Here is a 27795-nt window from a genome sequence, read left to right on the forward strand (position 1 = left end):
AAACGGGAAGAGAGAGGCAATACACAGAACAGCTGCACGTCGGCCTTTACAATACATCTCAGTTATACGTATGAATATATATCGATGTTATCTCCGAGCGCAACACCTGATGCGAACAGCACCGATTCGTCGGCATGCAATGATGAAGCGCCGAGAAAAAGAAAAAGAAACAACAACAAAAGCAAAATTTTCGCCGGAAGAAGTTTGTTACGAGAAGATCAAGAAAAACGCATTCAGCAAGCCAACAGTCGTCGATATCAAGCACTGGCTCATGATTCACAGGTATACACGCACGCACCCGCGGCGCTTGCATACGTTTCGAATCCTGCACGACCCAATGTCCACATGTATATGCCCCGGGGGCGGACAGGCTCCTCCCCCTTTTTTTATGTTTCGACAGAGGAGTCGTCATTTTTGCGGCTCTGTGAGGTGGACCTACCGGCTCGTGTCCGTGAGGAGGCGAGGGCCGCAGAAGCGGTTTTGCCCTCACTCCCTTTGCAGGTGTCCTTCGACAGCTCGGCAGAGTTGGATCGCTTGAGGGGCGGCGGCGCCGTCGCCTGCATCGCCGTGATGCTCTTGTTGACAAGCTCCGACACGTTCAGCTCCGTGCTGGAGAGGAAGGCAGTAACGGTGCCCTCTGCGACGAGCGGGGTATCGCCCATCAAGACCGTGTGATGATCTACCGCAACACAGGAGCTGCCGCCCTTTATCTCATCCTCGCTCAGGTAGCGCGCTCCTGGAAGCTGGTACTGCACACTGTTGGCGCCAAACTGGCTGCTCGCGAAGCTAGCATTTACCAACCCCGGTGACGCGCCGAAGCCGGCGGCGCCCCCGCCGACGCTGGTGGATAGTTGCGGTGTCTCCAAGCGGTGGTTTGGTAGTTGTGTAAGGCGTGGATTCGCTTGAGTGAACGCGTCGTCTACGCCGCTCGGCATCGCGGCGTTGCCTGAGAGGTTGGGTGCAGCCACGTCAGAGAGACGGTGCGTATTCCCGCCAGCGGCGGCGTCCGCCGCCGTCCACGAAGATGTATTGGGAGGTGCCGCGCTAAGCGATATCGGCCACCTGGGAGATGAAGCGGCGGATACTGCAGAGCCTTCGAGCTGCGACCCTGCTGATCCGTTGTAGGCGCTATCATGACCGGCACTGCGTGGATGGCTTGACGTCGCTGCCAGAGTCTCGCCGCGGCCGGGACTGGCCGAAGAATGGCTTGATTGAGGGTCCAAGTGAACCAATGTGGCATCACTTGCGGACTGCGTGGTAATGGCTTCATGCGAATACAATGGCGTCAGGTGGTGACGGCTGTGCAGACGACTGTCTCGTCGCACCGGTGCCTGGATACGTTGCGCCTCCTCGTACGGCATCCCCACAACGTCATCCCTGCTCCTTCTCTCGCGAGCGAGGCGCCTAGACAAGGTCTCAAGCTGATCGCCTGTGAGCGCGGTGTCGTTCGTGTTGTTCTGATAGAGCGGAATGGCCGTGTTGCTAATGACGCTGGGGTCGCGCGCGGCGTAGATGCCCTGGACTTCCCGCCACACCTGCGCGAGCTGCTCCTTCGGCAGCGGACAGCTTAGCACCCCGGCGTAGCATCGCGCGGGGTCTAGGTCGAGAACGCGCCGCGTCTCCCGCTCGTAGCACTCCACGAAGCTGCGCACGGACATATCGGCAATCTTAATGTTGATGACTCGCCGAATCTCGAGCGAGGCGAAGCACGTCTCGTGAATGACGTGGCGCAGCCGCAGTACCTCTAGCGACGGGCTGAAGCAGCGTATCGCCTCGCGGCCAAAGACGGGTGGCTGCGGTAGGAAGATGATGTCGGGGGAGCCGGGATCGGAGAGGAAGGCAACAAACGGGCGACTGCTCGTCACGTTGTAATAAAACTCGCGCACCTCCTGTAGCTTGATCCACCGCGGGATGTTGCCGGTGTCGCGCATCACAAGGACGCTGTCGTGGGTGATACAGAGATAGGCGCCGCGCAGTGTCACATACAGCTGATTGCCGGCGTTGCGGCCGACCAAGTCGCCGCGCAGAAAGGTATAGAACACCGTCTTGTCGAGTAACTTAAAGGTGTGCCAGACACACATCGGGATCACGGAAAAGATGAGGCCGTTCCGCGGGTCGTAGGGCGGGAGACCGCGATACGGTCGGGCACTCAGCTTATCGTACCCGAGCACGGTCTGCACAACGTAGACAAAACGGCGGAACTCGTAGTCTGTGCGCATGCGCAGGACTATCTTGATGCGACTGCCGCGGTGCACGGAGCCACCCTTTGGCCGCGGCGACTCCAGCGTCTGCGTCCTGCGCGCATTCGCCGACACCACCGGCTGACCGCTGGCCAGCTCCGCACGCTCTCTCTCCATGCGCAGATTCGAGAACTGGTACCGTAGCGCCTCATAGAGCTCACGTAAGAAGAATGGGTCACGAATGAACTCGTCATTCTCCACGGTGCACCGATTGGGCATTCCGGACAGCCCAGCGGACGGGCACAGCAGCGGACCGGGGGCGGGTGTCTCGCCAGATGCCATTGGTCGTACCTCTCCGTGGATTTCGATCTGAAACAGGTCCGTCTCCTTAAGGTGTGTGTCCTCCAGCAGAAACACATGCTCCTTGCCAACTGCCACAATCATGTCCACCTTGATCTTCTTGCGCCACTGCACATCATCGGGATTGTTGGGCGGCGGCGGCGCCTCGTTGAAGTGACGCCGCTGGTTCACTGAGGACACCGGTGGGCGCATGAAAAGCTGAGAAACGGCGGGGTTCTCGACAGTGGCGCCAAGATCGGGGTCGAAGTCCTCCCCATCCTCCAAGGAGTCATCCGAAGCGCCGATTGTGGGGAACGGGTTATCGTTAGCGTTGGGGTAGGCGATCTTTTCTGGGCTGACGCAGTCGCAATAGTAGAGGTGGCGGCGCAGTGTGTCAAAGGCGATTTGTCGCATCTGCCACTTGTCGAAGAAGACGCTGCCCTGCTTCTCCGCGTACGTATAGAACATCTTGAGAAGGGCGGGAGGGGGGGGGGTAAGAAAAGAATCGATATGTGTTGATCGGAATCGGAGGTGCCGGGGGCGCAGCGGAGGGGAGCAAGTGCTGTGAGTGAGACCGGTACGATGCCGAGTGGCTGCCTGATATGGAAGAGGTGATAGCGCAGCTAAGGAGGTGTCACGGAGGGTCCGAAGGCTCCAACCCGAGGGGAAGGGGTGCTCACGGTGTGTTCTCTTCCTGCGAGCCAAGCACAGCGGCAAGCGAAGCCCAGAAAAAACGACCAAACACAAAGAGGCGGCAGATGTACGCGCAAGCGGCACCGTATGCGCCTCGGCGTGTGCATGCACGGCAGGAGAGGGCGGGGTGAAGGGTGATGGGAAGTCGAAATGGCCGGCGCGGAAGCCAAGCGAGAGAGAGAGAGAGAGAGAGAGACGGGGAGTAAGGCTTGCATTCATTGAGGCAGACGATAAGGAAACAATGGAGGCAAGCGAAACAAAAGCAAAGCAAAACACTTGTAGTAGCTGCCCGTCGGCTTCACCTGCAGCGCGCGCAGTTACCTCGTCACACGCTCTTCACAGAGTGTTATGAGAACAACAAGCCCAGAGGGAGGAAGATCAAGAGGTGGGCGAGCAAAGACAGAGACAGGAGCAAGGCTCGGACAGACGCGCACGTGCACACCGGGTGCGCCTTTCGAGCCCCATTCCGACCCCCCATCTTAACCTTTTTTTTCTGCTTTGCAACGTGTACACTGTCTGCCATGCAACAGGAGTTACCCGCACAGCTGCCACCGGCCCTGCCACAGGCCCCGTCGCGTGGTGCGAAGCAGCCGTAGGCACATGCGTTACGGCAAACGCCCCGACGCAGCGCCCGCCGCGACCTGGCCGCCCACATCAGCAGCGAGGACTCGCTATGACTTCCCCACATAGTGGGTGAGGGACTGCTTAGCTGCATAGGACACAGTCGGGGGCACCGCGACACCGCAACAAGGCGGCGGACCCCCGCTCCGTCTGCCATCAAGGAAAAAGGAAGCGGTGGCTGAGCACCAAGAGGGAAGGCAAAGAAACCGCTGCAGTGCGTTAGGAGGGAGGGGCCGGAAGAGATGGCGAACAACGACGAGAACGAACAAGAAGGAGAGCAGCGGAGATGCACGCGAGGAAATCGCAGTGTGTGATGCAGTGTACGCTGGATGGCGGTTGTGAGGGTGTGCTGGAAACGCGCGAGGAGAGAGAGACCAGAGTACGGCACAGGTCGTCACTTCAGCACGCCGTTGTGTCTCTGCTGCGAGTGGGCAAAGAGATGCAGAGACGGAGCGAGGCGCGAGTTCTCTGCGGCACGTGGCTGCGGGGAGCGACCGACATATCGAAAGTGTGCAGATGAGTTTGTGTGTGGAGGGAGGGGGGCTTGTGTAGATGCGTCGGCTTTAATGGAAGTCTGCACAGGAGGAGAGCACCGTTAAGGCACAAGAAGTAGATCAGAGAAAGAGAAGTGCGAGGCACATACACACACACACACACACGGACGAGGAGGATGGAGTTAGTGGCATGTTACACAAGCATTGGTGCTCGAGAAGCCGACAGCCGACGTGCGCGCCCACATTTGCAGCACTACCCGCAGCGTCATAGCAGTTTGAATCATGTGCCTTGTCGGGTCGCTTTCGAGTCCACAGACGGTGGAGCAGATTGGGACGCCAGGATCGCCAGAGGAAAACAAGCAACGCCAGCACTGACCAAAGCGAGCAGCACCACCTATACGCACAGAAACCAGGGATGTCAGCTGAAGCAGCACACCTACACAAACCCTCACACACTTCTTGCAGCCTCCCACAAGGAAAGGCAACACAGACAACGACGGCAACAGTAAAGAAGCGAGGGGGTACCAGCGCGTTGTGTTCCCTCGCGAAATCATGAAGAAAACAATGGGCAGATAATAAGAACAACAGCGGCTCACGGACTCTGAAGTAACCACATCCATCGCTCGGTGACGGCTGATATCCGACAACCCTATGAGTGCTCGGCAGGGGGGCACCAAGAAAGACAAGAGGAGATGACCGCGCAGTGCTACGCTGGCGATGGACCGGCGCCGCGACGAATCCACTGAAGACGCGCGAGTTGAGCGCACGCCTTTCACCTGCTCTTTGTCCTTTGCCTTTCACTTTCCATTCTCCCTCGCGATCACGCGAGCGTCACCATGAGCGAGAGAGAAGGCAGCGAAGGCACCGCAGTCCGCAGGCGCCGAGATGCCCATTCACAGGCACCACTCTCAGCCCATCAGGAGAAACTCAAAGAGGGTCTCAGATGCGTCATCGAACACAACTGTTGTGCCTTTTTTCCCTCTCAGTGAGGTAAGGCGACAGGCGAGATGAAGGCCACCATTTCAGGCCGGGCCTGCAGACTCGGAGAGGGAGAAGATGCTGCATCACTCCGGTGGTCCTTGTCTCGACGCCCGCCGTACCCGGGGAGCATCTCCGCTCTCAGCACCACCTGCGTTACCACACCACCACCAACGGGCACAAACGCCGCGCCGTCGGTACTCATCACAACACCGTCCTTCATCTCCGCAGCCATTGCACCTGCAGCGCCCAAGGCTGACTCACCTGACGCGCCTGCAGCGGCAGCAGCAGGTGTCGTAGTGCCTGCCGCAGCGGGTGGTGCGCGAGACTCAGGACGCTGCAGCATGGATTCCATGTCCTCGCTGTCAAAGTCCTCGTCGCTCTCCTCATCCTCGTCAGCTGCCCGGTCGTTGGACATGTTCTCAGTCGTGTGTGTGACCTCCTTGGGGGAGCAGCTGCTGTTCGTAGCGCTGCCACCGTGGCCCGCAGACGGCGAGTGCGCGCGCTGCAAGGCGCTCGAAAAGGCGCCGCCCGCGATCGGTGCGGAGGCGAAGGAGTGCGGGGCAGAGGCAGCGCCCACCGGTGTTGTCGTTGACGTGAGGCTGCTGCCGAACATTCCAGGAACGCCACAGACCAGTTTCACCGCCGGAGCCGCGGGTGCGGCAGAAACGCCGCGCTGGTTGACTGGTGGTACCACACCGAGGCGCTCGTGCCCGCCAGACGCCGCGCCCGTCGGCTGGGTTGCCAACTGGTGCTGCGCTGCCGGCTGTCCGTGGTGTACGGATGAGTGGATGTCGCTTAGGTGGACACCCTTCTGCGCGGTGGCCACCGGCGCAACAGGAGGCGCCGCCGTCGAGAACCAGAAGTCAAGAGTCGCGGGGTCTGTGTGGTGCTGAGAGGGGACAAGACCGTAGGTGTTCGGTTTCGAGGAGGCGGGTCGCGTGGATAAAGGTGTGGACGATGCACGCTGAGCATCCTTTTGTGGTGGCGGACCTAGTGATGCAGCTGGCGCGCCGATGGCAGCCTCGCGACTACCAGTGCTGGGGCGTGGCGGAAGCGCCGACGGAGCGGCACCCTCTGGAGGCGTGCTGGAAACCGGCGCCGTGGCGAGCGTGATATCTGGAGCCGCTGAGGACTCCTGCGCCAGCCCGAGGTTTGTTCCTGCAGTCACGCCTGCGGGCTGAGGAGGCCGCGACAGAGGGGGCTGATGGTGCCCAGTGGCATTCCTTGCAGCCTCCGCAACGCCGGCATTGCGGCGATCTGTGCGGGTGACGAGCAGCTTTCTCTTCGCCCGCAGTTCTGCGCCACGCGACGGCGGCGCCATCAGCTGCGTCATGGTGGCCGGCATGAAGCTCGCATTGGAGTACAACAAGTCCTGTGGTGGTAGAGCCGAGCGCGACGGCTGCTGGCTAGCGCAGGAGGGCGCCTTGCACAGCGTGCTGCGCGCCGCTGCGTGTACGCAGATGGCGCCGCTACTGGCGGGCGCAGAGACGGGTACGGCAACTAGACCTCCGCCCGTGCTGAGGTGCTGCTGCTGGCGCGACGGCACTAGCGACTCTACCATGTGCGCATGCGATGCGGCGGCAGAAGCCACAGACGGACGGCGCTGCGAGCGACTAAGGGCAGCCTCGTCTTCGTCCTCGCTGTCCTCGCCCTCCTCGCGCTCCAAGGCGTGGTAGAGGTCCCTCTTGAAGGTGAAGTGGCTCGGTGTCTTGGAGTTGTCCCAGCGCCAGCGCAGCGGTACAGCACCGGTGCTCTGCTGCTGCGCAATATACTTGAACACGTCCGTGTATGTGCTGGACAGGTCATTGATATGGCAGAGAATGTCGTACTCCTCAATGTCCTCGGCAGTTTGAATAGAGAGACGGCAGCTGGAGATTGGGGCCAGCGCCACCTCCTCGCCAGCGCGCAGGCGCTGCATGAGCAGGCGCCGCACCATGCTCACAATCCCCTCCACGCACTCCTCCGAGTTGAAGGTGGAGTTAGGCGGGTAGCTCGGTATAATAGGGATGAACACAAAATCCGGGTACGGCTCCGCGGCCCGGATAGAGATGAAGGAGTGGTTGCTGCGCAGCACGTACTGCACGCCGACGATGTCCTCCAGGTCCAGCCAGCGAGGGCATTTGCCGTCCAGCTGCAGCAGCAGGATGGAGTCGTGCGTGATGCAAAGGTACCCCGCGATGCCGCGCACCTCACGCTGCTGCCGCACGTACACGACGTGGCCGATCTGGAGCGAGTAGAAGACGACGTCGTTAAGGCGGCGGAAGGCGTGGCGCAGGTGCAGCGGGACAGTTGCGAGTGCGATACCGTTGCGGGGGTCGTAGGGTGGGAGCCCCGCGTGCAGCGGGCCGCACAGACCGTGGCGCACCAACGCCTGCCGAACGCGCAGGCTGACGATGCGGAATACATCGTAGTTGGCTGCGCGGAACTGCAGCTGCACCATCGTTCCGTCCTTTGCCTTGCCCCCGCCTTTTGTGCTTTGCTGACGCCGACTGAAGAAGCTGTAGCCACTCCGCGTGCTGCCTGTCGGCGTGGACGGGGGTGAGTTGAACGCCACGTCATCGCCATCATCTGCGTCGGAGTCGTCACTGCCCTCCTCCGTTTCCGCCTCTGACGCCGCCACGGACGTCTCCTCCTCGTCCTCCTCGTCGTCCGGCACGAGGTCGATGTCCCGAAACATGTTCTCGTCCTCATCCTCGAAGTCTTCGTCGAGAGACTCGTTCACCGGGTAGCTTGGCATGTGCAGGAACCCCGACGGCGACTCCGGCTCCGGCATATCGTTCTCCGCGTTCAACAGCAGCGGCTGGTGCACACCCGTGGTCTTCGATGCGGCATCCTCGTCGGCATCACCGTCACTGTCGCCGAGACGCACAGAGCTGATGCGAGATGTGCTGTAGTGCCGCGAGACGGAGCTCCACAAGGAGAAACTCTTCTCGGACGTTCCGCCGATGCTGCGGTTACCGGAGCTCACCACCTTGCCACGGCTACGGTGCCTCCCCAAGGGTCGCTCGTAGCCGACCACGATGAGGGTGAGCAAGATGCGCTCGTCGAAGTCGCTGCTGCCCGGCGCGACAATGTACTCATCTGCTGCGTATCGCAGCTGCGTCACCTTGACCTTTCCACTCCACTTCACTTTTCGACTTGAAGTGCCGCTGGAGGAGTTGTGGCATGCACCAGAACTGGGGTCGCCGTCGTGGCAGCGCGTCATGACCTCCTCGATATCCGCCCGGCTCAATGACTTTGTGTAGTAGAGATATCGGTACTTGCTGTCAAAGGCCACCTGCCGCACTTGCCAACGCTGTGTGAGCGGGCTCTGCTTCTCCAAGAAGAAGTAGTGCATGTTCAGTACTGCGTTCGGCAAGACGGAGCGAGGGAGCACGAGCAGGAGAAGAGCACCGCGTAAAGCGAAGTAGGACCAGCGAGAAGTCGGCACGGAAAAGTAAACGATAGGGACGATGGCCAAGATGACCGACACGCCTCACCAGAAAAGTGCAACGACCCTAAAACTGGGGTGTACAGGGGGGGTGTACAGGGGGAGGGGTGTACAGGGGGAGGGGAGGGGGTCAGGGCTGCCCATCGCTTTCGGCTCTTCGCGTTTCCCCCAGCACCACCTCTCCGGAGATGGCCACTGAGCGCCCAGTGCACAAACGCCCTTGCCTTGCGTGCCTCTCCTCCCGATGGAACGTCGAAACGGCGCGCTGGAGGTGTCACGAAAGGGGCTCGTCGGCTCTGGCCCGCTGTGCCGTATCGGGAGGATGAAGTAGTGAAGAGCAGGGTGTCAGCCACGGCGCAGAAGAAGGTTGTGAAGAGAGGGGGGCGGAAGGGGTGGGTTGCGGCTCAGGCCTTCGCTGCTTGACAGCTGGAAGACGCGGCGTCGCAGTGATCAGCAGGCGGGAATGTGGTGCGGGTCCTCTTCGATTTTAACTCACGAAGGCGCCCGTGTGGGAGAGTGGGGAGGGAGGGAGAAGGGGGGGGGTCACTCACGCTGAGGTGAGCAGAGAAACAGGCAGATGTGCACGAAGCAAGCCGAGGACAAACCAGGAGCCGGTAATTAGGGTAGAGGCATGAGAGACGGTGGGAGAGCAACAGCGGGAGGGAAGAAACAACACGGGTGCAAAGCCACAAAACAAGACGTGAATGTAGTCGACTGTAGAAAAGCAGATCTGAAGTCAAACGCAAGAAAACAAACGCGGACAGATGTGCGCCTGTGCGAGTTCATGCAACTCCCTCTCTCCCCTTCCCTCCGCCTACTGCGTGCTGCTGCTGCTGCCTCCGTGTGCGCGCGCGAGAGAGAGAAAGGAGGAAAGCTGATGTGTGTGTAAGGTGTATTGCAGTGGCAGCTTTTTCTCAATGACACCACACCCCACGCACGCACACCTCACACACCTTTGTATACGAGCGTGAAAAAAAAAATCAGAAAGGTTAGACGGAGAAAAAAGTGAGAGAGGGAGAGAGATGGGAACAGCTCATGTACGTACGTGTGTGTGTGTGGGGGGGGGCGTCGGTGTGTGAAAGGGCCCCAGTACGTATAAGGAAAAGACCTGATCAGAGGAAGTGGCGGCGTGAAGCGCAAGGGTTCAGGAATATTGTGGCATCCAGTCAGTGATGGCACGCGTCGGTCTTTGTGTGTGTGTGAATGGGCGTTGGGGAAGGAGGGAGTTGGTGTAAGAGAACTGCGCAGCCGCAAAGCAACAAAAGGAGAGGAGAGGCGAGGAGAGGGAACCAGGGGAGAGAGAGAGGGAGAGAGAAAGAGAGGGGGTGGGGCGGATAGCGCAGAGGGGGCGGCAAAAGGAAAACGGAGAAGGTAGCCAGGCTCAACACCGTAAATGACCACCAAAGGAATGCAGGAGAGAAGCCTGACCTGCGAGTCAGTGGCCCTACCGCGTGAGACCGCATCCGATCTGCGCGGCAACCACATCCGGGATTTGAACCTCGAGGTGCACTCGAAAAGGGTCTCCCCTCCCCAAAAAAAGAGAGCACCCACACCGCTGCGAGTCGCGCACCCGTGCACATGGCACAGATACGCGCTAAAGGACGAGAACTGTCGGCGGCAAACTTCTGCCATTGCGTTTTTCGCTTCACGTTCTTCTCCTGCGTTAAGTGGAAGACCCCGCCTCAGCCGGACGCCATCTTCCTCCCCTATAGACTACGCAATGGACTATGCGAGTGCCCCACTTGCACTCCGGTACTACGTGGGCGCCACAACAAACAAACAAACATTTAGAAAGCCATCGTGCCCATCCGACGGCAGGTCCGCGTAGCCACACCGCAACTTCCCCTGCCGCTATCCCGTGAGCCTCTGTCAGCACGTCCAGAGCTCGAAGCAAGCCGCGTGAAGCGATCGCGGCTAGCGTGGGGAGAGGGGCGGGGGAGGGGGCGGGGGGCTTCTGTTCACTTTGCAGGAGGCGGCATCATGCGACAGCCAGACAGCCACTATCCCACAACAGCGCGCGTGGAGCTGCCGTCGGACGTGCTCGCACGACACGCCCCACCGCCTCTCCGAGCTTCACTGCGTTGCTAAACCCCTCACTTACTTGAGTGTCGGCCACAGCTTCGGGTCGACGCACACGTCTACGCAGTGCACGATGGCAAAGTACTGGTTGTAGCAGTGCGGCTCCTTCTCGGGGCTGACAGTCTTGATGCGCTCCAAGCACGCGTTGTATGCCCCCACCTTCTTGACGCACTCGTTCGCCAGGCACTCCTTCTCGAGGTCCAGCTTGATGTCTACCGGATCGGACGCCATGGCGGGGCAGTTGAAAGGGCCGGTGGACTCCTGAAATGTGGGCGAATCAAAAAGAGCTGCGCCGTGGGCTGCGCAAACACCATCGCCGTGAGGCAGTGACAGTGTCCCGTTTGCGGGGCCGCCGCACAGGTTGTTAGTGGGGAGGAAAGCGGAGACGAAATGGGGACGGAAAAACGAGGAAGAGGGGTTGGAGTACATCGGGTGGTGGTTCATGTCGTTAACAGCCCCACGCGCAGCGTGCAAAGCCCCCAAGAAGGGCGCCCTCCCCTGAGCAACGCGTGCACAATGTGCTGGTGCTGCATCTCTCCTGCAGACGAGGGCAGCAGAGACGACGATGGTAGTGCAGAGCTGTGCGTCGGCACTGCATCTTGTCTACCTCATCGCGTTGTGATGTGCACCCCTTCCTCGACACAGAGGGGTCCGCCACATCCGCGCTGGCGTGGGCTAAGCAACCAGCTCGAAGAAGCAGCTGGCATTTCGTTTCGTGCTCTGGTGAGCTCTACTGCCCACAATGACAATCTGCCGCGTCGCATCACCTCACCGAGAGAGCCACCAAAGTACGCCTGCGCTGAGATCGCGTTCACGGCTGACTCTCTCCTTGGGCTTTTGGACTCCGGTGTGCATGCACGGGACGCCAATCATTGTATCAGGCAAAAACGGCCGCAGCACACGGACACACGTCACCGACAGCGCACCCGCACAGGGCGCACCTCTGGAGAGAGCCAAACGAAACCACCACAGAGAAAACAACAAACAAGCAAAAGAAAACGGCGGGCGGGAGAGCAACGCAAAGACGGTGCAGCACCGTTGCCGGGAACGTCTGGGGAGACACATACACACGGCGCTACACAGAGAGGCGAAGCAGACTCCGCCGTCACGTCGTGCCCACTGCGCAAGAGCGACGCCATACCTGGGTGCCGGGCTACATCTAGCAAGATACAAAAAAAAAAAGAAGACAGTGAGAATGATAAAGATGCTGCCGCACCAAGACAAGGGAAGGACGCGAGAAAACAGAGGGGCTGAGAAGGTGCTGCTATAACACACGCAGACTCTTCTTGCTTGCTTGCTAGAACTGTGACGATCAGGTGTGTGCGCGCGTCTCTGCACACAAAAAACAGACGAGATGCTCTCCACCTCACATGACGGTGCAACGCTTGTACTGCTTGTTGTAGTACCGCTCATCGTACCGATTCTGCAACTTCTGTACGTGCCCGCGCTGCGCGTTTATTCTGTCCGCCTGCTGTTGCAGCCTCTTCATCGCCGCGTTGAGTGGTACCCGCGACACGCGCAGCCGCACCTCAGCACTGTAGACGAGCTCGCCGGTGCCGGCTTCGTTGGCACCGCCTTCAAGTCGCACGTTGCACTCGACGGGGTTGAATCGATCTGCGAGAGTACCGTCTCGCACGTTGTCCTTGCCGGCCCACAAGGCGTCCATGGAAAGGAGGTCCAAGTCTGCCACGCCGACGGACGCCGTCTCGAAGAGCATAACGCGCAGTCTGTCATACTTGTGCACAATGAAGTAGCCGCAACTGCTGCTGCTGCTGCTGGGATCTGCCCACGCGAGCTTCTCGCGATCCACGAGGACCGGGGATCGGTACGGCTTGTTGTCAAAGACGGAGACGCTGCCGTGCACCGGGACGATGCAATTGGTCTGCCCAAATACCCACACCTCGCCGTGGCACCGGAAGCGATCCGGCATCTGCGGCTGCACCTCCACGACTTCCAAGAACTGTACAGCAATCGCGAAAAGGTCGGTGCGGTTGTCGTAGTGCTTTATCTTTTCCCACATGCACTCATAGCGATTGCGCAGCAGCGTGGTTTCTGCCGTGTCGCTCGCAGCCTGCTCTCGCTCAGCCTGCTTTCGCGCAGTCTGCACCGTCACCTCGCCGCGTCCGCCACGCCGCAGGGAGGCGCTGGTAGCGGGGTTCCAGCCCACCATGTTGTTTTCGCGGTTCAGCACGAGACGCGTGTCTGCGGTACCGGCCCTCGTGTCCAGCGGAGCGGCCTTACAGCTCTCCACACCGGAGTACAGTGTTGCGTGACCGCGACGGGCAGCCTCGGCTTCGGCGACTCGACGGCGCGCCGCCGCGATTGTGTGGCGCTCGACCGTTGCAGCGTAAGCCATCATGCACTGCAAGTACGGGATCACGCGCGACATGCCCTCACGTGGGTCTACCGGGACATACTGGTGGATGGGTACCAGCTGAAACAGCGGGACCTCCTCCTCGCGATCGGCCTCGCACTCCGACACGGCAACACCGCCGCCGTCGTCAGCGCGAGACGCCACAGAGGCGCTACGACTCTGACCAGCGCCGCTGACCGAAAGAGAGCGGCCGTGCTTGTGGAAGTGCTGATCAATGCGGCGGCCGTTGGGGAAGAGAGCTTCGAAGGGCTGCGTGCCAGTCTTCATCAGCGCGCCCAGCACCACCGCACGCACTGGCTGCTCCTTGTTCTCGGCGTCCTTGTAAGAGGTCGGCAGCTGCTTCTTGACGTTCGGGTCGTGAGCTTCGCGGTTGAGCGGCCAGCGATCGACCTCCATGGAGTGCGGATTCATCACCGTGCGGTTTTGCAGGCGCAGGTACAGGTCCGGCACGTCGAAGATGGACTTGCACGTCCGCTTTTCGGGGCCGAATGACTCCATCCAGGTGGCACCGACAACGATGCTGCCCACGTTGTCCGGCACGCGGTACGTCAGTAGATCTATGAACTCCTCATCCCCGGCAGAGCTGGAACCGCAAAGAGCGTCGCCGGAGTGCCGAGCCGCGTCCCGCGCTATCGACCGCAGCTTTCCGTTCTTCGGATACAGATGGTCGACGTAGTTGTGGTTTTCGTCGAGGAAGACGAGGAAGGCGTCGATGTCGTGCTCGCCGCTCCAGCCCACGCCCAGGCGCACGTCGGACAGTGTCCACGACGCGATCTCCGCCTTCGCCTTTGACAAGGAGTAGTCCGGCACGTTCTGCAGGACGTCCAGCAGTGACCGGCGCGGCACGCCAAGCACGTCCATCATGAGGGGCAGCGTGTCGACGAAGGAGTAGCCGAACGTGCGCACGTTGAGTTCCCGCAAATCCCACTCCTGCGCTGCGACGCCGCCGTTCACGCTGCCCAAATCTGTGCCGTACACCCCCTCCTCCTCTTGCGACGGTGGCAGACGAATCAGCATGGCGGCCAGGTTCGCTGTGCCATTTTCCGTCGTCTGCCTCACGTCCATCACGCCGACGCGCTCGTTTGTGGATTCATTGTAGATGACCAACTTTGCCCGCGACAGCACCGTAAAGTCCTGGCCAGTGTAGCTCGACACAGTGATGAAGATGACCTCCGCCTCACCCGGTATCTTGCTCATGACGAACGTGAGCACCTCGTCGGCAAGCTCGCGATGACGGCACGGGCGACGCCGTAAGGGCCGCTGGCCCGCACCCACCTCATTGTCAGCGGCATCTTCGTCATAGCCGATCGCCTCATCTGCTGCGCGCTGCACGTCCGCAAGTTGCTCCTCGTCGTAGAGGCGATCGAACACATTCGCTGCCGCGTTTGTGTAGTCGCGCGTGCCCAATATTCCACCGCGCGCCGTCGCCTGATGCTTTGCTCTCCGCCGCAGCCGCTGGTGAAGCCGCCGTGCGGCGAGTGCGAGGCCGGGTAACTGATTCTCATCCTCGCCGCCGACTGTGCTGTCGCCGCTCAGAAACATGTAGGGCAGCAGCTCGGGGTCCACCATGTAGTGTGTCCGCAGCGCCGTCTCATCGGTGCCTTCTGGGAAGAGGTGGTTGAAAAAGACAACGTCCAGAAAGCGGCCCTCCTTCGTGAAGCAGACGGCGCTGAGGTCGAGGTCGACCGGGTCGGCACCGATAAAGTCCCACGAGAGCCCGAGCGACAGCACAATGCTACCCGGCACGCGAAACACCTTCTGGCGCACGTCCGCACACGACATGAGTGTGGCCTCCGCGAGAGAGCGGGCACGGGGGTCGGAACAAAATGAGGGACAACCGAGCGAGCCAGAAAAGGAGGGGCGCTGCGGTGGAGATGAACGACTTCCCCGGGGCACGCAGCGGGGGTGTGGTCAACGAAAAAATACGCAGCAAAATGTCAGCAGAAGGGAACACAAAGCAGGAAAGTGTGAACGATACGGTGTTGGGCCTGTGCTCGTGAAGGTAGACACCGCGTGAGAGAAAGACACACACACACACAGCGAGAGAGACAGTGAGCAGCTCACGTGCAGAGGGCGTGTAGGCGCAGTTGAGTGCAACGGGGAAGCCGCCTGTGCACTAGAGATGCAATGAAATGGCGTTGCCGTCCGCTCATTAAAAGGGTTGGACGTTGCGACGCACTCAGCATGTGGACAAGTATGCGGGAAGTGCGAGGAGTCGACGTAGACGGGCCTCACCGAACAACAAAACAAACGAGAAATAGGAAGCCAGAGATCGATCGAGAAGGCGGCAGAACCCAAAGAAGAGGGGAGGAGAGGGGGGCGAAAGTTGAAGTCCAAGGCAAGCCACTTGACCCTTTACTCGCACATGCACGGAAAAAGGACGGTGCAGCAGAAGCGTGTCGTCATCAGCTGTGCAGAGCGCACGCACGGGTGCGCAGGACATGTGTGATCGCACCGAATCCTTTTTTCTGTGGGGAGAGGGGGAGGGTCCTCGAGAACCCAGCGGTTCATGGAAGGGTGCGCTGAAGCGCTCTCGACACTCTCGGCTCCAACCACCATAGATGGCGCTTCGCGTTTCAACGTTTTTTTTTCGTTGTGGATATGGCTCGCGCAGCACGGGTAAAACCACAGCCACCCCCCTCCCCCCCTTCCCTTCCCTGTCTCTCTCAAATTCCAAAGAGAGAGGGAGGTTGGTGGACAGCTAGCTGGTGCATGCATCTGACAGTCTCTTTCTTACGCACCACGCCCTGGTGTCTTAGTGCGAGGAAGCTTGCTCCGAGACGCGATCGAGATGGGGTGGTGACGGGTGCCACTTGATCACATTCCGCATGGGACGTTCTACTCCTTCTGCTCAGTCGCAGCAGCGACCGTGGCCCTCGTGCGTTCTCGTGCCTCGGCACTTCAGCCCCACCCCTATTCCGCTCTCACGTGAGCAGCAGCAGCAGCAGCAGCACCTTCTTGGTCGACATGTATGAAAAGCCCAATAATACCGTCGGTATGGAGTAGGTCTGACTTGCACACCGGGCCCTCACGCACTCAGTGAAACATGCACTCAGGAAGAGCACGAAGGGGGGAACGATAGAGATGCAGGAACGACCGATAAAAAAAAACGACGCGACAGAGAGCACACAGCCCAGCGATTGCCACATCACGCACACAAGCATTCTCGTGCAGGACACCCGAACACACACGTACGCCATCCAGACCGATTCCCCACGACAGCCGTCATCATACATTCACTTTTACTTTATGTGCACGTGTCGTCACTGCTGACTGGACTGATTCGTTCATGCCAAAATGAGCCACATGAGACGACGACGCACCTTCGGGCTTGTCCTGCTAATTCTCCCCGTTCCACTACTCTATTTTGGAATAATATGTTGGTGACAGTGCTCCAAAGCGTCGAAAAGGACGAGGGTGAGGGAGATAGAGGAGGACGAGCGCGCGCACACACACACACATACGCGGACGCACGCACCGCCTCAGTGCCTCCTCGCTCACGCGCACGCTGCACACGCACACACTACAGGTCCTCCTCACCCTCGCTCTTGTCTTCGTCTGGCGTGTGGTCAGCGTGCTCGTCCATGTTTGGCTTCTCGGCTGCCGCCTCCGCCGGCTCCTTCATGGCCTCCTTCTTCGCTTCCGCCTGGATGAGATCTCTCTCCTTCTCTGCCATGGCGCCGTACGTGCTCTTTACTACCCTCAGCACCTCCGTAATGTCGTCACCGATGATTATGTCATCGAAGATGCTGCCGCCCTCCACCTGCCAGACATCGATGCCGACGTACTGCAGCGGCGCCGGTACCTTGTACAGGTTCGGGTCTTTCTTGTAAACCGGGTTCGGGATCTGCCTCGCCGCCCACTCACCCTTGTAGTCGGGGTTATGGATGCGGCGCGGCTTCCACGCACCGCGGTAGTTCGGGTTCGGAACCTTCGGGGCCTCCCACACACCGTCTTCCGAATCGTCCCAGTCCACCGGCTTGACAGCCTCGGAGTCAGTGATGGTGGCCGGCTCGTCCTCCCAGTCCTCCGGCTTCGTGTCAGACGGATCATCCATCATCATGTCATCCACCCAGTCCGCCGGCTTCTTATCCGTCGGGTCAGAGATGGTCTTTGGCGGCAGCATGTCCCACTCCTCCTCCAACGACCCTTCCTGGATGTGCATGCCATCGACGTACAGCTGGTACGTGTTGTTTGGCGCGATCTCGACCGTGTAGACGTGAGTGGCTGTGTCGGTCTTCGGCGTCGACAGCTTCTTCCAGAGATGGTTCGTGCCGTTGTAGCTCAAGATGAACTGCAGACGCTTGTTGGAGCCACAGATGTCGGGCCCGAACATCAGCCAGTACGCAGACTCGCCGTGTAAGTCCTTCTGGTCCAGCTCGGAGAAGAACTTGAGGTAGGTGCCGCCGCACGTAAGCTTCTGCTCGTTCTTGACGGAGAAGGAGACAACGATCGGCTTGCCGTCGTTCGAAACTGCTTTCGGCAGCTTCTTCGAGACGGCGTAGAACTTGGCGTCCTCCATGAGCTTCAGGCCCTGCTCCTTCTCAGCATCCACGTGAATCGCACCCACCGAGAGCGCGACCTTACCGTAGTCGCTCGTGTGTTCTGACTGCACCCACCCATCCATGGTGTTGAACTCTTCGTGGAAGAAGATCTCCGCCTGGACAACGTACACGCAGAGAACCAGCACGCCAACGATGGCGGCCAACATCGCCCGCTGCGCCATGATTCGATCGTGGTGACGCACAGATAAAAGAGAGCGCAGTGCGAAAAGGGAAAACAAGCCGGAGGCGCTAGACGCAGTAGTCGCAGAGAATAGGGATAAGGCTGAAGTATTGCCTATCTGTGTATGTGTATATGTATGTGTGTGTTTGGGGGGAAGGGGAGAGGGGTATTTTCGCTAGCCGTGATCCACACCACACGTGGCGCGCATCGGGATGGGGTGAGACAAGCGAGAGGAGCGGGGGAGTAGCAGAGAAGGAGAGGAGGACCATATACCGCACGTCACGCGACGCGAAAAGGGAGGGGGCAAGAAGGTTAGCGGTACCATACAAGGGCGTGCAGGTGCACAAACCGCACGCAGCACTCGGGAAGAAAAACGTTTCACAGAAAACGTAGGACGACAGTGCTACGCGAGAAGCCCCCTCTCTTCCGCTTCCGCTCTACAACAATACCGATGTTATCGCCTCTTCTTCCTGCGATCCCCTCAGAGAGATCAGCACCACAACCGTGTCTACTCGTTATTGTGGCTTCTTGCATTACAAAGGGATTCAGATACAACTCAACACACGGGCGCGCGCGCACACACACACGCGCGCAAAAATCATTTTGCTATCTCTCCCTCTCTCTCTCTCTTTCTGCCGGCAACGCGTTAGGCATGCCGCGGCTGTTGCCCTTTGCCTGCTTGCAGTTGAAGGCGATCACACACCGGAGAGAGACGAAGTGCTGTGGCGGCGCTACACACCTTGGCCAACACCGTATGTGGCGCAGATGTACGCATCCTTTCGGCAGCCACCCCAACGGCAAGCCAACCGAAACGCCAGGGCGAACAACAACAACAAAAAAAGAGCGCCGCTGTATCCGCTGCAGGCGCCCACACCCAGACCCCGCCGCAGACACGCGCATGACGCCCACGTAGCAGAGAGAACGAGGATGCACATGACGCAAACGCGAAACGTGTTTGCCAGTGGGGCCGAGGAGGGTCAGGCGTCCGCTCCTGCGCGCTGTTGCCGCTGTTGCCGCTGTTCGTCAGCTTCACGGCTCCTCCTGCTCCTCGGTCTGCGAGAATTCCTGAGACGGCTGCTGGGTGGGGTCGTAGGGCGCACTCGCCCGCGAGCTGGCCGCGCCGCCGAGAGAGCCGAAGCGCTCGCCGTTCGACGCCTCGTACGGGTATGGCAGGCTGCCGCCCTCACCGACGGATAGCTGAGTAGCACCGGGCATAGGCATTCCAGAGGCCGCCATGGGTGCGTAACCGTACGCTGTAGAACGGGCGACTGACTGTAGGTGGTAGGAGGACAGCTCGGTATCAAGCGCACTCGCGCTCGGCAGCGCCGACGACGCCAAGTACGTGGAAGCACCAGAGAGGTGGTGGCTGCTGTGGTACTCGGTCGTGTTCGAGGCAGCCAAGGCCGTTCTCATCACCGTCGGCAGAGCGCTGCTGAACTGCACCTCGCTTGCCTCGATCGGGATACCGCCGTACATGCCAGCTCTCTCATGTCGCGGGTACACGGAGGAGGCGCCGGCGGCAAGAGAGCTGTTCTCGTGCACAGTCGACGGCGGCAGCTCGCCGTGCGACCCCTGCAGCGTCGACGAGCCCGGTGCGACGGATGCGTCGGTGTGGTACACGTTTGAGGTTCGTGCCTCCGTAGCCTTATCGAGCGGGACCACGTGCTGCAGCTTGCTCATGTCCAGCAGAAGGTCAAACAGGCCGGTGCCGATGCGGGCCTGATTTCCGAGCACGAGGCTCGCAGACACCCCACGCACCGGATCCTTCTCGCCGAACGCGGCGGCTGTCATGAGCACCTTCACCGTTTCCTCGAAGGAACACCGCATCAACGGCCCGGATGTCTCGCTGCGGTTGATGCCGGTGCGGCTGACGGCCATCAGGTAACCGCGCTGGCACATGGTGTCGACGAGGATGGTGTAGTGGCGGTAGTTGATGTTTAGCCCGTAGGCGAGGTAAGCCTCGCGCAGCTCGGAGAGCAGCTTGCGCCGCGCTGCCTCGATGCCTAGCACCGTCACCACTTCAGGGATCTTGTTGCTACTGGTCTTGGAGAAGTCGATGATGTTCTTGCCCTCGCTGTTCACGACGCCGACGAAGATGCGCTGCAGTGCCGTGCCCTCTGTGTCCACCATCCAGCTCGATTCGTTCTTGATGCCGCCCGCCTCGGGGTCGACGCGGAACGTGTTGCCCTCCTTTAGCAGCGTCTTCTTGATGCCAGGGATACCGCGTAGGTGCACGCTCTGCAGCAGCTGCGCGACCGCCTTCGTGAGCGCCGGCACGGAGTCCGCCCCGGTGCACTTGCGCGGACGCAGCCGCACAATGCGCTGGCCGTCGTTCTCCATGTTTGCCTGCACCATGTAAGTGTCGTCCACCTGCCGGATCGCACTTTTCACGTCTTTCATGTTAAGTCGCTTGTCGTTGAAGAGGTCGTTGTCGAGGATGAGGCGTGCAATGAAAGGTGACGGCGGCTGCTCCGCATCTGGCTCCTCATCCTCTGCATTCATCACCGCCTGCTCCCACCGGATCATCTCCTCGTCCTCGGCCACGACGGTGTTGCGCGGGTCGGGGTCGTATATGATCTGCACCGTTGTCGTTATATTCGCCAGCGTGCAGTACTCGATAAACTGCTGCGCCTCCTGCGCCTTGTTGCGCTTCTGGTACTCGCGGATCAGGCAGACGGCCACGCTGGCGTTGCGCTGGTTCCTGCTCACATTCAGCAGCTCCAACAGCCGCGGCACGCCGAGGGTCACGTTCTTGGACGAAATGCCGGCGTTGTGGAAGGTATTCAGGGTCATCTGGGTGGCGGGCTCACCGCACGACTGCGCGGCAATGGCGCCGATGATCTCACCAGGGGTGATGAGGGACTGCTGGTACTTGGTGCGGATCTCCTTCAGCAGGTACTCGAACGCCTTGTCGTTCAGCTTGTACTCCTTCAGCACCCGCTTCGAGCCGAGGATCTGGCGCAAGTGGATGCCAAAGAGCGTCAGGGCCCGCTCCACGCGCTGCTGGCTCAGCACATTAACGAAGCGGCCGTTGTAGTCCTTGTGGTAGGACGGGAACAGCTGCACGAGGTCCTCCTGCAGCTCCCGCACGCGGTTGATCACAGTGATCGGGTTTAGATTGGACACCTGGCTGCGCTTGCCCATCGTCGTGCGCGCGTTCTGGATGAGCCGCGCGACGTTCACGGGCAGGTTCATCTTGAGCTTGTTCTTGTCCTCCATGTCGATCACGAGCCGCGACATCGCGCGATCCCTCATCAGCTGCTCAAACTCCTCCTGCAGCTTCAACACGCTCTGCGGGTCGCGCAGCAGCGAGTCGCGCACAAACGGATCCATGTAATGGCCGCCCATGTTCTCCGAGAAGCTGCCTTCGTCGTTGTACTCGTAGCGGTACTTGTCAGCCATCTCACTGTTCGTCATGTGCGGGATCGGGAAGGCCTGGTTGCCCTCAATGCGAGCACCGTCCAGACCGTCTTCGCCGTACGCCAGCTGGATGAGCTCCTGGTTCGCGTTCCGCACCGTGCCGTCGTAGGAGGCGTGCACATCCTCCAGCGCCTTCACGAGCTTGCGCTGCAGGTACCCGGTGTCGGACGTCTTGACGGCTGTGTCGATGAGCCCTTCGCGCCCTGCCATGGTGTGGAAATAAAACTCGTGCGGCTGCAGCCCCTCCACGTACCCGCGCGTCGCCATGCCACGAGACGTCTCACCGTAGTCGTCCAACATGAAGTGCGGCAGCGTGCGGCGACGGAAGCCGAAGGGGATGCGGCTGCCGGCGACGTTTTGCTGCCCGACGAACACGGCGATCTGGCAAATATTCAGGTCACTGCCCTTGCTTCCGGCCTCGATCATGACCTTGAAGCTGTTTGTGCGGCGGACGTTACTCAGCGCCTTCTTCGCCGCCTCCTCACGGCACTTGTTCAGGGCACTGTTCACATCTGCCTCGAAGGACTGCAGCAGCGACATGCCAGCCTTGCGCGTCAGCTTGCCGTTGTTCGCAGCGGCGCCGATCTTCTCGACGGATTGGCGCGTCTTGTGCAGCACGTTGTTCATCTCCTTGAGCGTCGTCGCATCGGCCACGGTGTCCTGCACGCCGACCGAGAAGGCAAAGCAGTAGTTGAAGTACGTTGTGATCCGCTGCACGCCGTTGATGAACTTGGCCACCTCATCGGAGCCGCGCTCGTTGAAGATGACGTGGATCAGCGACCCCGGGGCGGCGCCGACGACGCCCTTTGTGATGGCGCCCACCAGCAGCTGGCCACGCTGGATCATGATCTTCTTGTCGTTGTGCGGAAAGGGCGGCTTGTCGTACGGGGAGGCGGGGTGGTTGACCTCCGGCAGGATAAGCGAGAAGATCTGCTTTCCGGTCCAGAGTGGACGCGGCTTCAGGATGGCTGGGATCGGCAGCTCCCACAGATCCAGCCAGAGCGCGACGCTCTGAATAAAGTACTTGTCGACAAACGTGTCCTTGTCGGTAAGCCGGTAGCTGCCGAGCAGGCTGTCCTGCACGATGCCCATGCAGGGCGCCGACTTGTTCGGCGACACGAAGTTCTTGGGTACCATCATCATCTCAATCAGCTCCGCCTTAGTGAGCAGCGACTGCGGAACATGCAGGTTCATCTCATCGCCGTCGAAATCGGCGTTGTACGGCGTCGTGCAGGACAGGTTCAGGCGAAATGTGTTGTAGTTGAGCACGCGGACGCGGTGCCCCATCATACTCATGCGGTGCAGCGTCGGCTGCCTGTTGAAGAGCACAACGTCGCCGTCGATGACGTGGCGCTCGACCACGTCGCCAACGTCGAGGTGGACGGCGCTGCGATCCTTCACAAGGGCCAGCTTCGTTACGTTGCCGTTCGGCCGGATGATGTAGTTGGCCGAAGGGTACGTGGTGCGCTGCACAAACTCCGTCAGACGCTTCTTGTTAATCACGTTCACCCGCTCCGGAAAGGTCAGCGTCATGGCAACGGAGAACGGTACGCCGACTTCATCGACGTCGATGTTTGGGTCGCCGGTGATGACCGTGCGGGCCGAAAAGTCTACGCGCTTGCCCATCAAGTTGCCGCGCAGCCGGCCGTACTTCCCCTTCAGCCGCTCCGTCAGTGACTTAAGCTTCTTGGTGTCGCCGACCTTGGCGGGCTTGTAGTAGGTGGAGGCATTGTTGAAGAAAGTGGCAACGTGCTCCTGCAGAAGTGCGCGCGAGCGGTCCACGGCGGCTTTGACGCCGGACTCCTTGTCCTTGCGTAGTTGAATGTTGCGCTTCACAATGGACATGATTTGGTGGGTGAGCTCATCATCCGACTTGGCCGAGCCGAAGGTGACGGCGGGGCGGACTTGCGGCGGGGGGATCGGCAGCACCGTGAGGATCAAGTCGCGTGGGTGGCAGAAGCGCCGGTCGAAGCCCATGATGAGGGCATCGCTGTCCGAGACGCGGTCCAGCACCTGCCGTGCGTTCTCGGCGTGCCACACGTAATCCTGCTCCTCCTGAGTAACCTTGATCTGCAGACCTGGGTAGATGCCAACGAAGCGGCCGATGCGCGGCTGGCGGCCCTTGCCCTCACAGCCCTGGATGTCTTTGCTCCGCTTGCACACGCTGCCGCAGAGCTTGGCGACCATGCGCAGGCGGTTGAGGCCCTGCAGATGCGCGATCTTCTTCATCTCTGACGGGTCGTTTGTGTCCATCAGCAGCGCGCCGCAGTACTTGCAGACACACTTAAGCGCGATCAGCACGACGTCAAACACGTTGATGTTGAAGATCGGCTCGGCCAGCTCCACGTAGCCAAAGTGGCCGGGGCATTCCGGGTGCCTCAGCCCGCAGGTCTCGCAGCTATACTCGAAGTCTGTCGTGCCCATGCGCAGGTCGTTGATGCCGCCCCGCACCGGCTGGCCGTGCTCGTAGGACTTGGCATGCTCAATGATGCACTTGGCATAGGCCTTGATCTGCGCCTCCTTGAACACCTCAAACTGAACTTCATGCACCTTCTGCAGCGGCATCTGCGAAGGCGGGAGAGGCGCACCACCCGACATCGTTATGAAGTTGTCCCGTTAAAGAACGAGGAGCGTGGCAGCAAACTCTTGAAAGCGAGAGTGAGGTGGAGGGCGGGCGATTGAAGGCGCGAAGGCGAGCGAGCCTGCAGGTATCCGCTGTCACTCCGAGGCCGCCAAGCACTAAAAAAGCAAGCGCTCCGACCATTAAAAAAAAAACAACAACGCGACTTACAATGCACCTCTGTGTGACCCCGTTGCGACTCCCTCACACACATACCCGCCCCCCTCTCCCACGGCTGCTGCTCAGCACGGCTTCGCAGAGGGCACAAGGGCAATGCGGCGTTTGTGGTTTGTGCCCTATCAGTGTTGTCGACGGGGAAGGCAAGTGGTGGGAGCGGGGGCCTTCTGGAAGCAAAAAAAAAGTCACGGAGATGCGTGAGATGTGAGAAGCGCACACATACACCTGAAGCGGACGTAGAAGTGCAGGACAGCGGTGAAGTGATGTGGGCGGGCGGGAGGGAGGGAGAGGGAGAATGGTGCTCGGAGTTTTTTTTTTAGGCGTCAGCTCACCAGAGGGCGTGGACGCGTTACCTGCTTTGCTTGTCCGTGTGCGTCTCTCTGCACACGTTTGGTGCCGCCGCTGAGGCGAGCAAGTTACTCGCTGCAGCGGGAGCCTCGTCATCTCCCTTCGACATGAAATCTGCTTTTACTGCACACCGTTGTTTTGTATCTGTGACACGGCGCGCAACCGTATAAACAGGTGGCAGGGCGCTCACACACGTCAGCACACACACACAGCACACTACAACACATGTAAGTCGGCATATACAAAAGGGGAGCAGTGTGAGGCGGAAGGCGGTGGCAGGACACCAAGTAAAGAGATCGGCCTGCGGGATGCACGGCGTCTCGTCACTGCCGCTGTATCGCGCTCTCCCCTTTGAAAAAACTAGCCGGAGATGCTCAGCTCACAGCGTGGCGGTAAAGTTGAGGTCGCCCAACGCCGGCAATGAAGACGCTGAAACCAACTGACACCAGCGCGTAGACGTACGCTGACAGCATTCGCCCGCTGCCGTAGAAACTAACCAGCTCGTTCGCGACGGAGGACACGGTGGAGAGCGCCCCGCAAATGCCGTTCTGGACAGCGATGCACCACTCGCAGGAGAGGTGGTTGACCTCCATGTTGTACATGATGATAGCGAGCAGCACACCTAGAAGGTTGGCTGCTAGCGTGCCCAGTGGGAACTGAGCGGCGCAGGCCTTCTTGTTTAGGTAGACCGACAGCATAAAGCGGGTGACCGCGCCGGCAGGGGCGAGCACTACCATGCGAACGTCGTCGGTGGAGATGACACGAATGCCGCCCTCGCCGATGTACACCAGCACAAGAACCGGCGCTAGGATCGATGCAAGAAACACAAGGACAAACATGACGGCATCAACAGCACGAAGGAGCGAGCGGTGCAATGGCCATGTCTCCCACGGAGAGTCAACGACATGCTCGCAGCACCACCGCACGCCACGCCCGCAGTCACGGCCCCAGAGGAAGAACACAAGGGGCATTGTGCCGCCAATGAACAGGTGCTCCAAGGCATCTGCGACGGTGTTCTGAACCATCGCCTTGACAATCCACGAGCTGAACGTCGTAAAGCTGCCGCAGAAGCCGACGCAGAGGGCGCGGTGGGTCAAAGGCAGCGCGCCCTCGGGTGGGAGGACGGTCACAGAGAAGCCCATCAAGAAGCTGCCCAGGCTGTTGGGCCCGATGTAGGTGTACTTCGGAAAGAAGGGGTTCTTCTCAAAGCACTTCTGCAGCGCCACACGAGCCGCACTGCCGCCGAGACCCGCCGCGGCCACGATCAAGCAAGAGACGAGAAGCAGCGCATACGGAGGCCAGTTGCCTGTGTAGGGTGTGGCCGCCGAAGGAGATGGCGGCAGCGGAGACTGCGATGGGTAGCTAGCCTGCTCGTCTCGGTTTGCCGAGTCGTTGTGCTCCTCGCCGTCATGATGAGAGAAGACAGTGCCGTGTCCATCCGGCGCACCCGCGGGGGAGTGCGCAGCCGGCGGCACATCAGCTGGGAACGCCTGCTTCACTGGCTCCACCGTATCGAGACGCGCCCTCTGTTGCCACAGACTGCATCGGTTCATTCGAAAGAGGAACGATCAACGCCTCAGTGCCGGAGAGACGTGGGCGACAGCCTGTTGTGGACAGGACATGAAAGCACGCTATATCGTGGCTGCACGTCTGCTGAGACGCAGGTATGTCCGTCTGCACAGCTACGGCCTGCGAGGATGTGTGCAGAGACGTGGAAGCTCAAGGTGTTGGCGAGAAGGGGGAGGGGGAGAGAGAGCGAGACCAAAAGCAGGGAAAGCAGGCAAGCGCCGAGGCTGTATTCTCTGCATCCCTGAAAGGTCTGCGTGTGCCCGGTCACGCAGCTTCTCTAAGCCGGTGATGAAAGATGAGATGAGAGAGACAATCCGAGGAGTGAACACAGCTCGAAAAAGACGGAGAAGGTGAGAGAATCGAAGTGTCATGCACGAGAGGAGCAGACGCAGAGCAAGACCCAGAGAGTGGATACGTTCACAGATACTCCACGCTGCGGAGATCAAGTCACTGTATCAACAGCAAGGCCGCAAGATCCCCGTGCCTTCATGCGCGCACACGGATAGGGAGCCGACAACACTCTGCTTTCCTGTAAAGGCGAAAATACGTTTCAGAATTTGTAGTAGAAGACCAGCAACGATGACATAACGTTATGAAGGCGTGAACACTAGAAACAAAAAACGTGCGACGAGTCCCAACACGGACTGCTGTGCCCCCCCCCCACCCCTCCCTCTCCCAATAAAAAGAGGTGCATCCCACCGAAAAGCATCTCGCGCGCGTCAGAACGGGCACGCCCGCTAAGGGTCACACAGACAGCAGAGAAGCCAACACAAGCCTTCGTTTTCCAGACATACAACATGACGCAACGTGTCACTACAACTACAACTACATGGCCAGCCGGTAACAGAAAACGCACACACGACAGCAGCAACTGTAAGCGCCCATGGTGCAGCGACGAGGAGAAAACAAACATGCATACAAAGAGAGAAAGAAGAAGAGTGAAGCACGCTTGTGCTGATACAGCGTGATTCCTCTGCCCTCTTTCCTTCCCGCCAGAGAGAGAGAGCAGCAGCTGAGCAGAAGCAAGGAGTAAGCTTACAGCATTCAAATTCGTGACGTACATCGTTCAACCGAAAGAGAAAGAGTTGGGCTTCCGGCCTCTGTCTCTGCGTGTGCATATTGGCGGTTGTGCTGGGAAGAAGGTGGGCAGCACGTCGCCGGAAGGGGGAGGGCGACGTCTGCTAAAAGCTGCACCAACGGCGACAAACATGTGCTTGTCGTGACCCCACTGGCAAATGTGGCGTTAATGCAGAGAGCGCACATCCCATCACGTGCCAGAAGCGTCCTTCATAGCCCCCCCCCCCCAAGAAAAAAGGGAAGCCCACCGGAGAGGTCGCAGGGTGCCCGCGTGTCGCATCACTCTCAATGACAAGAACAGAGACGAGGCAGTGAGGGAGAGGGCACGTTCGAGCTGCGCACACATCAAAAAGAGAGAGAACACAAGAAGCACGCCCACCCCGCAGACACGTGCACGAGGTGCAGCACACGAGGAAAGGCCACCACGCAAGTAGCACGCAGACACACACAAGCACAGAGAGAGAGATAGAGATGATGGTACCGAGCTCAAGCGAGAGCAACACAAGAAAAAGAACAAAGTGAAGCAGGATCTGCACAACGGGCACACCAACGGGGAGAGACACGTGCGCATCTGTCGCGGCGTGGTCGCATCGAGAGGCCGTACGGTATGGGCAGAGGGTGCCGCCCCAAAGGAGACTGCGCAGCCGCACCTGTGCATGGCAGCAAGA

General features: G+C 60.0%; 7 protein-coding genes across 7 annotated transcripts; all 7 read right to left on the reverse strand.

The window, feature by feature from the left end:
- Positions 1-386: 386 nt before the first annotated feature.
- Positions 387-3431, reverse strand: LMJF_31_2560 (conserved hypothetical protein; the record flags this gene model as incomplete). Its single annotated transcript, XM_001685191.1, has 1 exon — positions 387-3431. The coding sequence occupies one exon, from the start codon at positions 3429-3431 to the stop codon at positions 387-389; it is 3045 nt and encodes a 1014-aa protein (XP_001685243.1).
- A 1878-nt stretch (positions 3432-5309) lies between these two features.
- On the reverse strand, positions 5310-8645 carry LMJF_31_2570 (hypothetical protein; the record flags this gene model as incomplete). The annotated part of the gene is made up of 1 exon (XM_001685192.2): positions 5310-8645. The coding sequence occupies one exon, from the start codon at positions 8643-8645 to the stop codon at positions 5310-5312; it is 3336 nt and encodes a 1111-aa protein (XP_001685244.1).
- A 2190-nt stretch (positions 8646-10835) lies between these two features.
- On the reverse strand, positions 10836-11261 carry LMJF_31_2580 (ubiquinol-cytochrome-c reductase-like protein; the record flags this gene model as incomplete). The annotated part of the gene is made up of 1 exon (XM_001685193.1): positions 10836-11261. One exon carries the CDS (start codon positions 11259-11261, stop codon positions 10836-10838), a length of 426 nt encoding a protein of 141 aa, XP_001685245.1.
- A 922-nt stretch (positions 11262-12183) lies between these two features.
- Positions 12184-14973, reverse strand: LMJF_31_2590 (conserved hypothetical protein; the record flags this gene model as incomplete). The annotated part of the gene is made up of 1 exon (XM_001685194.1): positions 12184-14973. The coding sequence occupies one exon, from the start codon at positions 14971-14973 to the stop codon at positions 12184-12186; it is 2790 nt and encodes a 929-aa protein (XP_001685246.1).
- A 1741-nt stretch (positions 14974-16714) lies between these two features.
- Positions 16715-17917, reverse strand: LMJF_31_2600 (putative calreticulin; the record flags this gene model as incomplete). The annotated part of the gene is made up of 1 exon (XM_001685195.1): positions 16715-17917. The coding sequence occupies one exon, from the start codon at positions 17915-17917 to the stop codon at positions 16715-16717; it is 1203 nt and encodes a 400-aa protein (XP_001685247.1).
- A 1028-nt stretch (positions 17918-18945) lies between these two features.
- On the reverse strand, positions 18946-23934 carry RPOIILS (RNA polymerase ii largest subunit; the record flags this gene model as incomplete). The annotated part of the gene is made up of 1 exon (XM_001685196.1): positions 18946-23934. One exon carries the CDS (start codon positions 23932-23934, stop codon positions 18946-18948), a length of 4989 nt encoding a protein of 1662 aa, XP_001685248.1.
- Positions 23935-24855: 921 nt separating this feature from the next.
- LMJF_31_2620 (conserved hypothetical protein) lies at positions 24856-26034 on the reverse strand (the record flags this gene model as incomplete). Its single annotated transcript, XM_001685197.1, has 1 exon — positions 24856-26034. One exon carries the CDS (start codon positions 26032-26034, stop codon positions 24856-24858), a length of 1179 nt encoding a protein of 392 aa, XP_001685249.1.
- Between the last annotated feature and the right edge of the window lie 1761 nt (positions 26035-27795).

Source organism: Leishmania major, chromosome 31 (genome assembly GCF_000002725.2).
Source record: "Leishmania major strain Friedlin complete genome, chromosome 31".
In the NCBI taxonomy this organism is placed as follows: domain Eukaryota; phylum Euglenozoa; class Kinetoplastea; order Trypanosomatida; family Trypanosomatidae; genus Leishmania; species Leishmania major.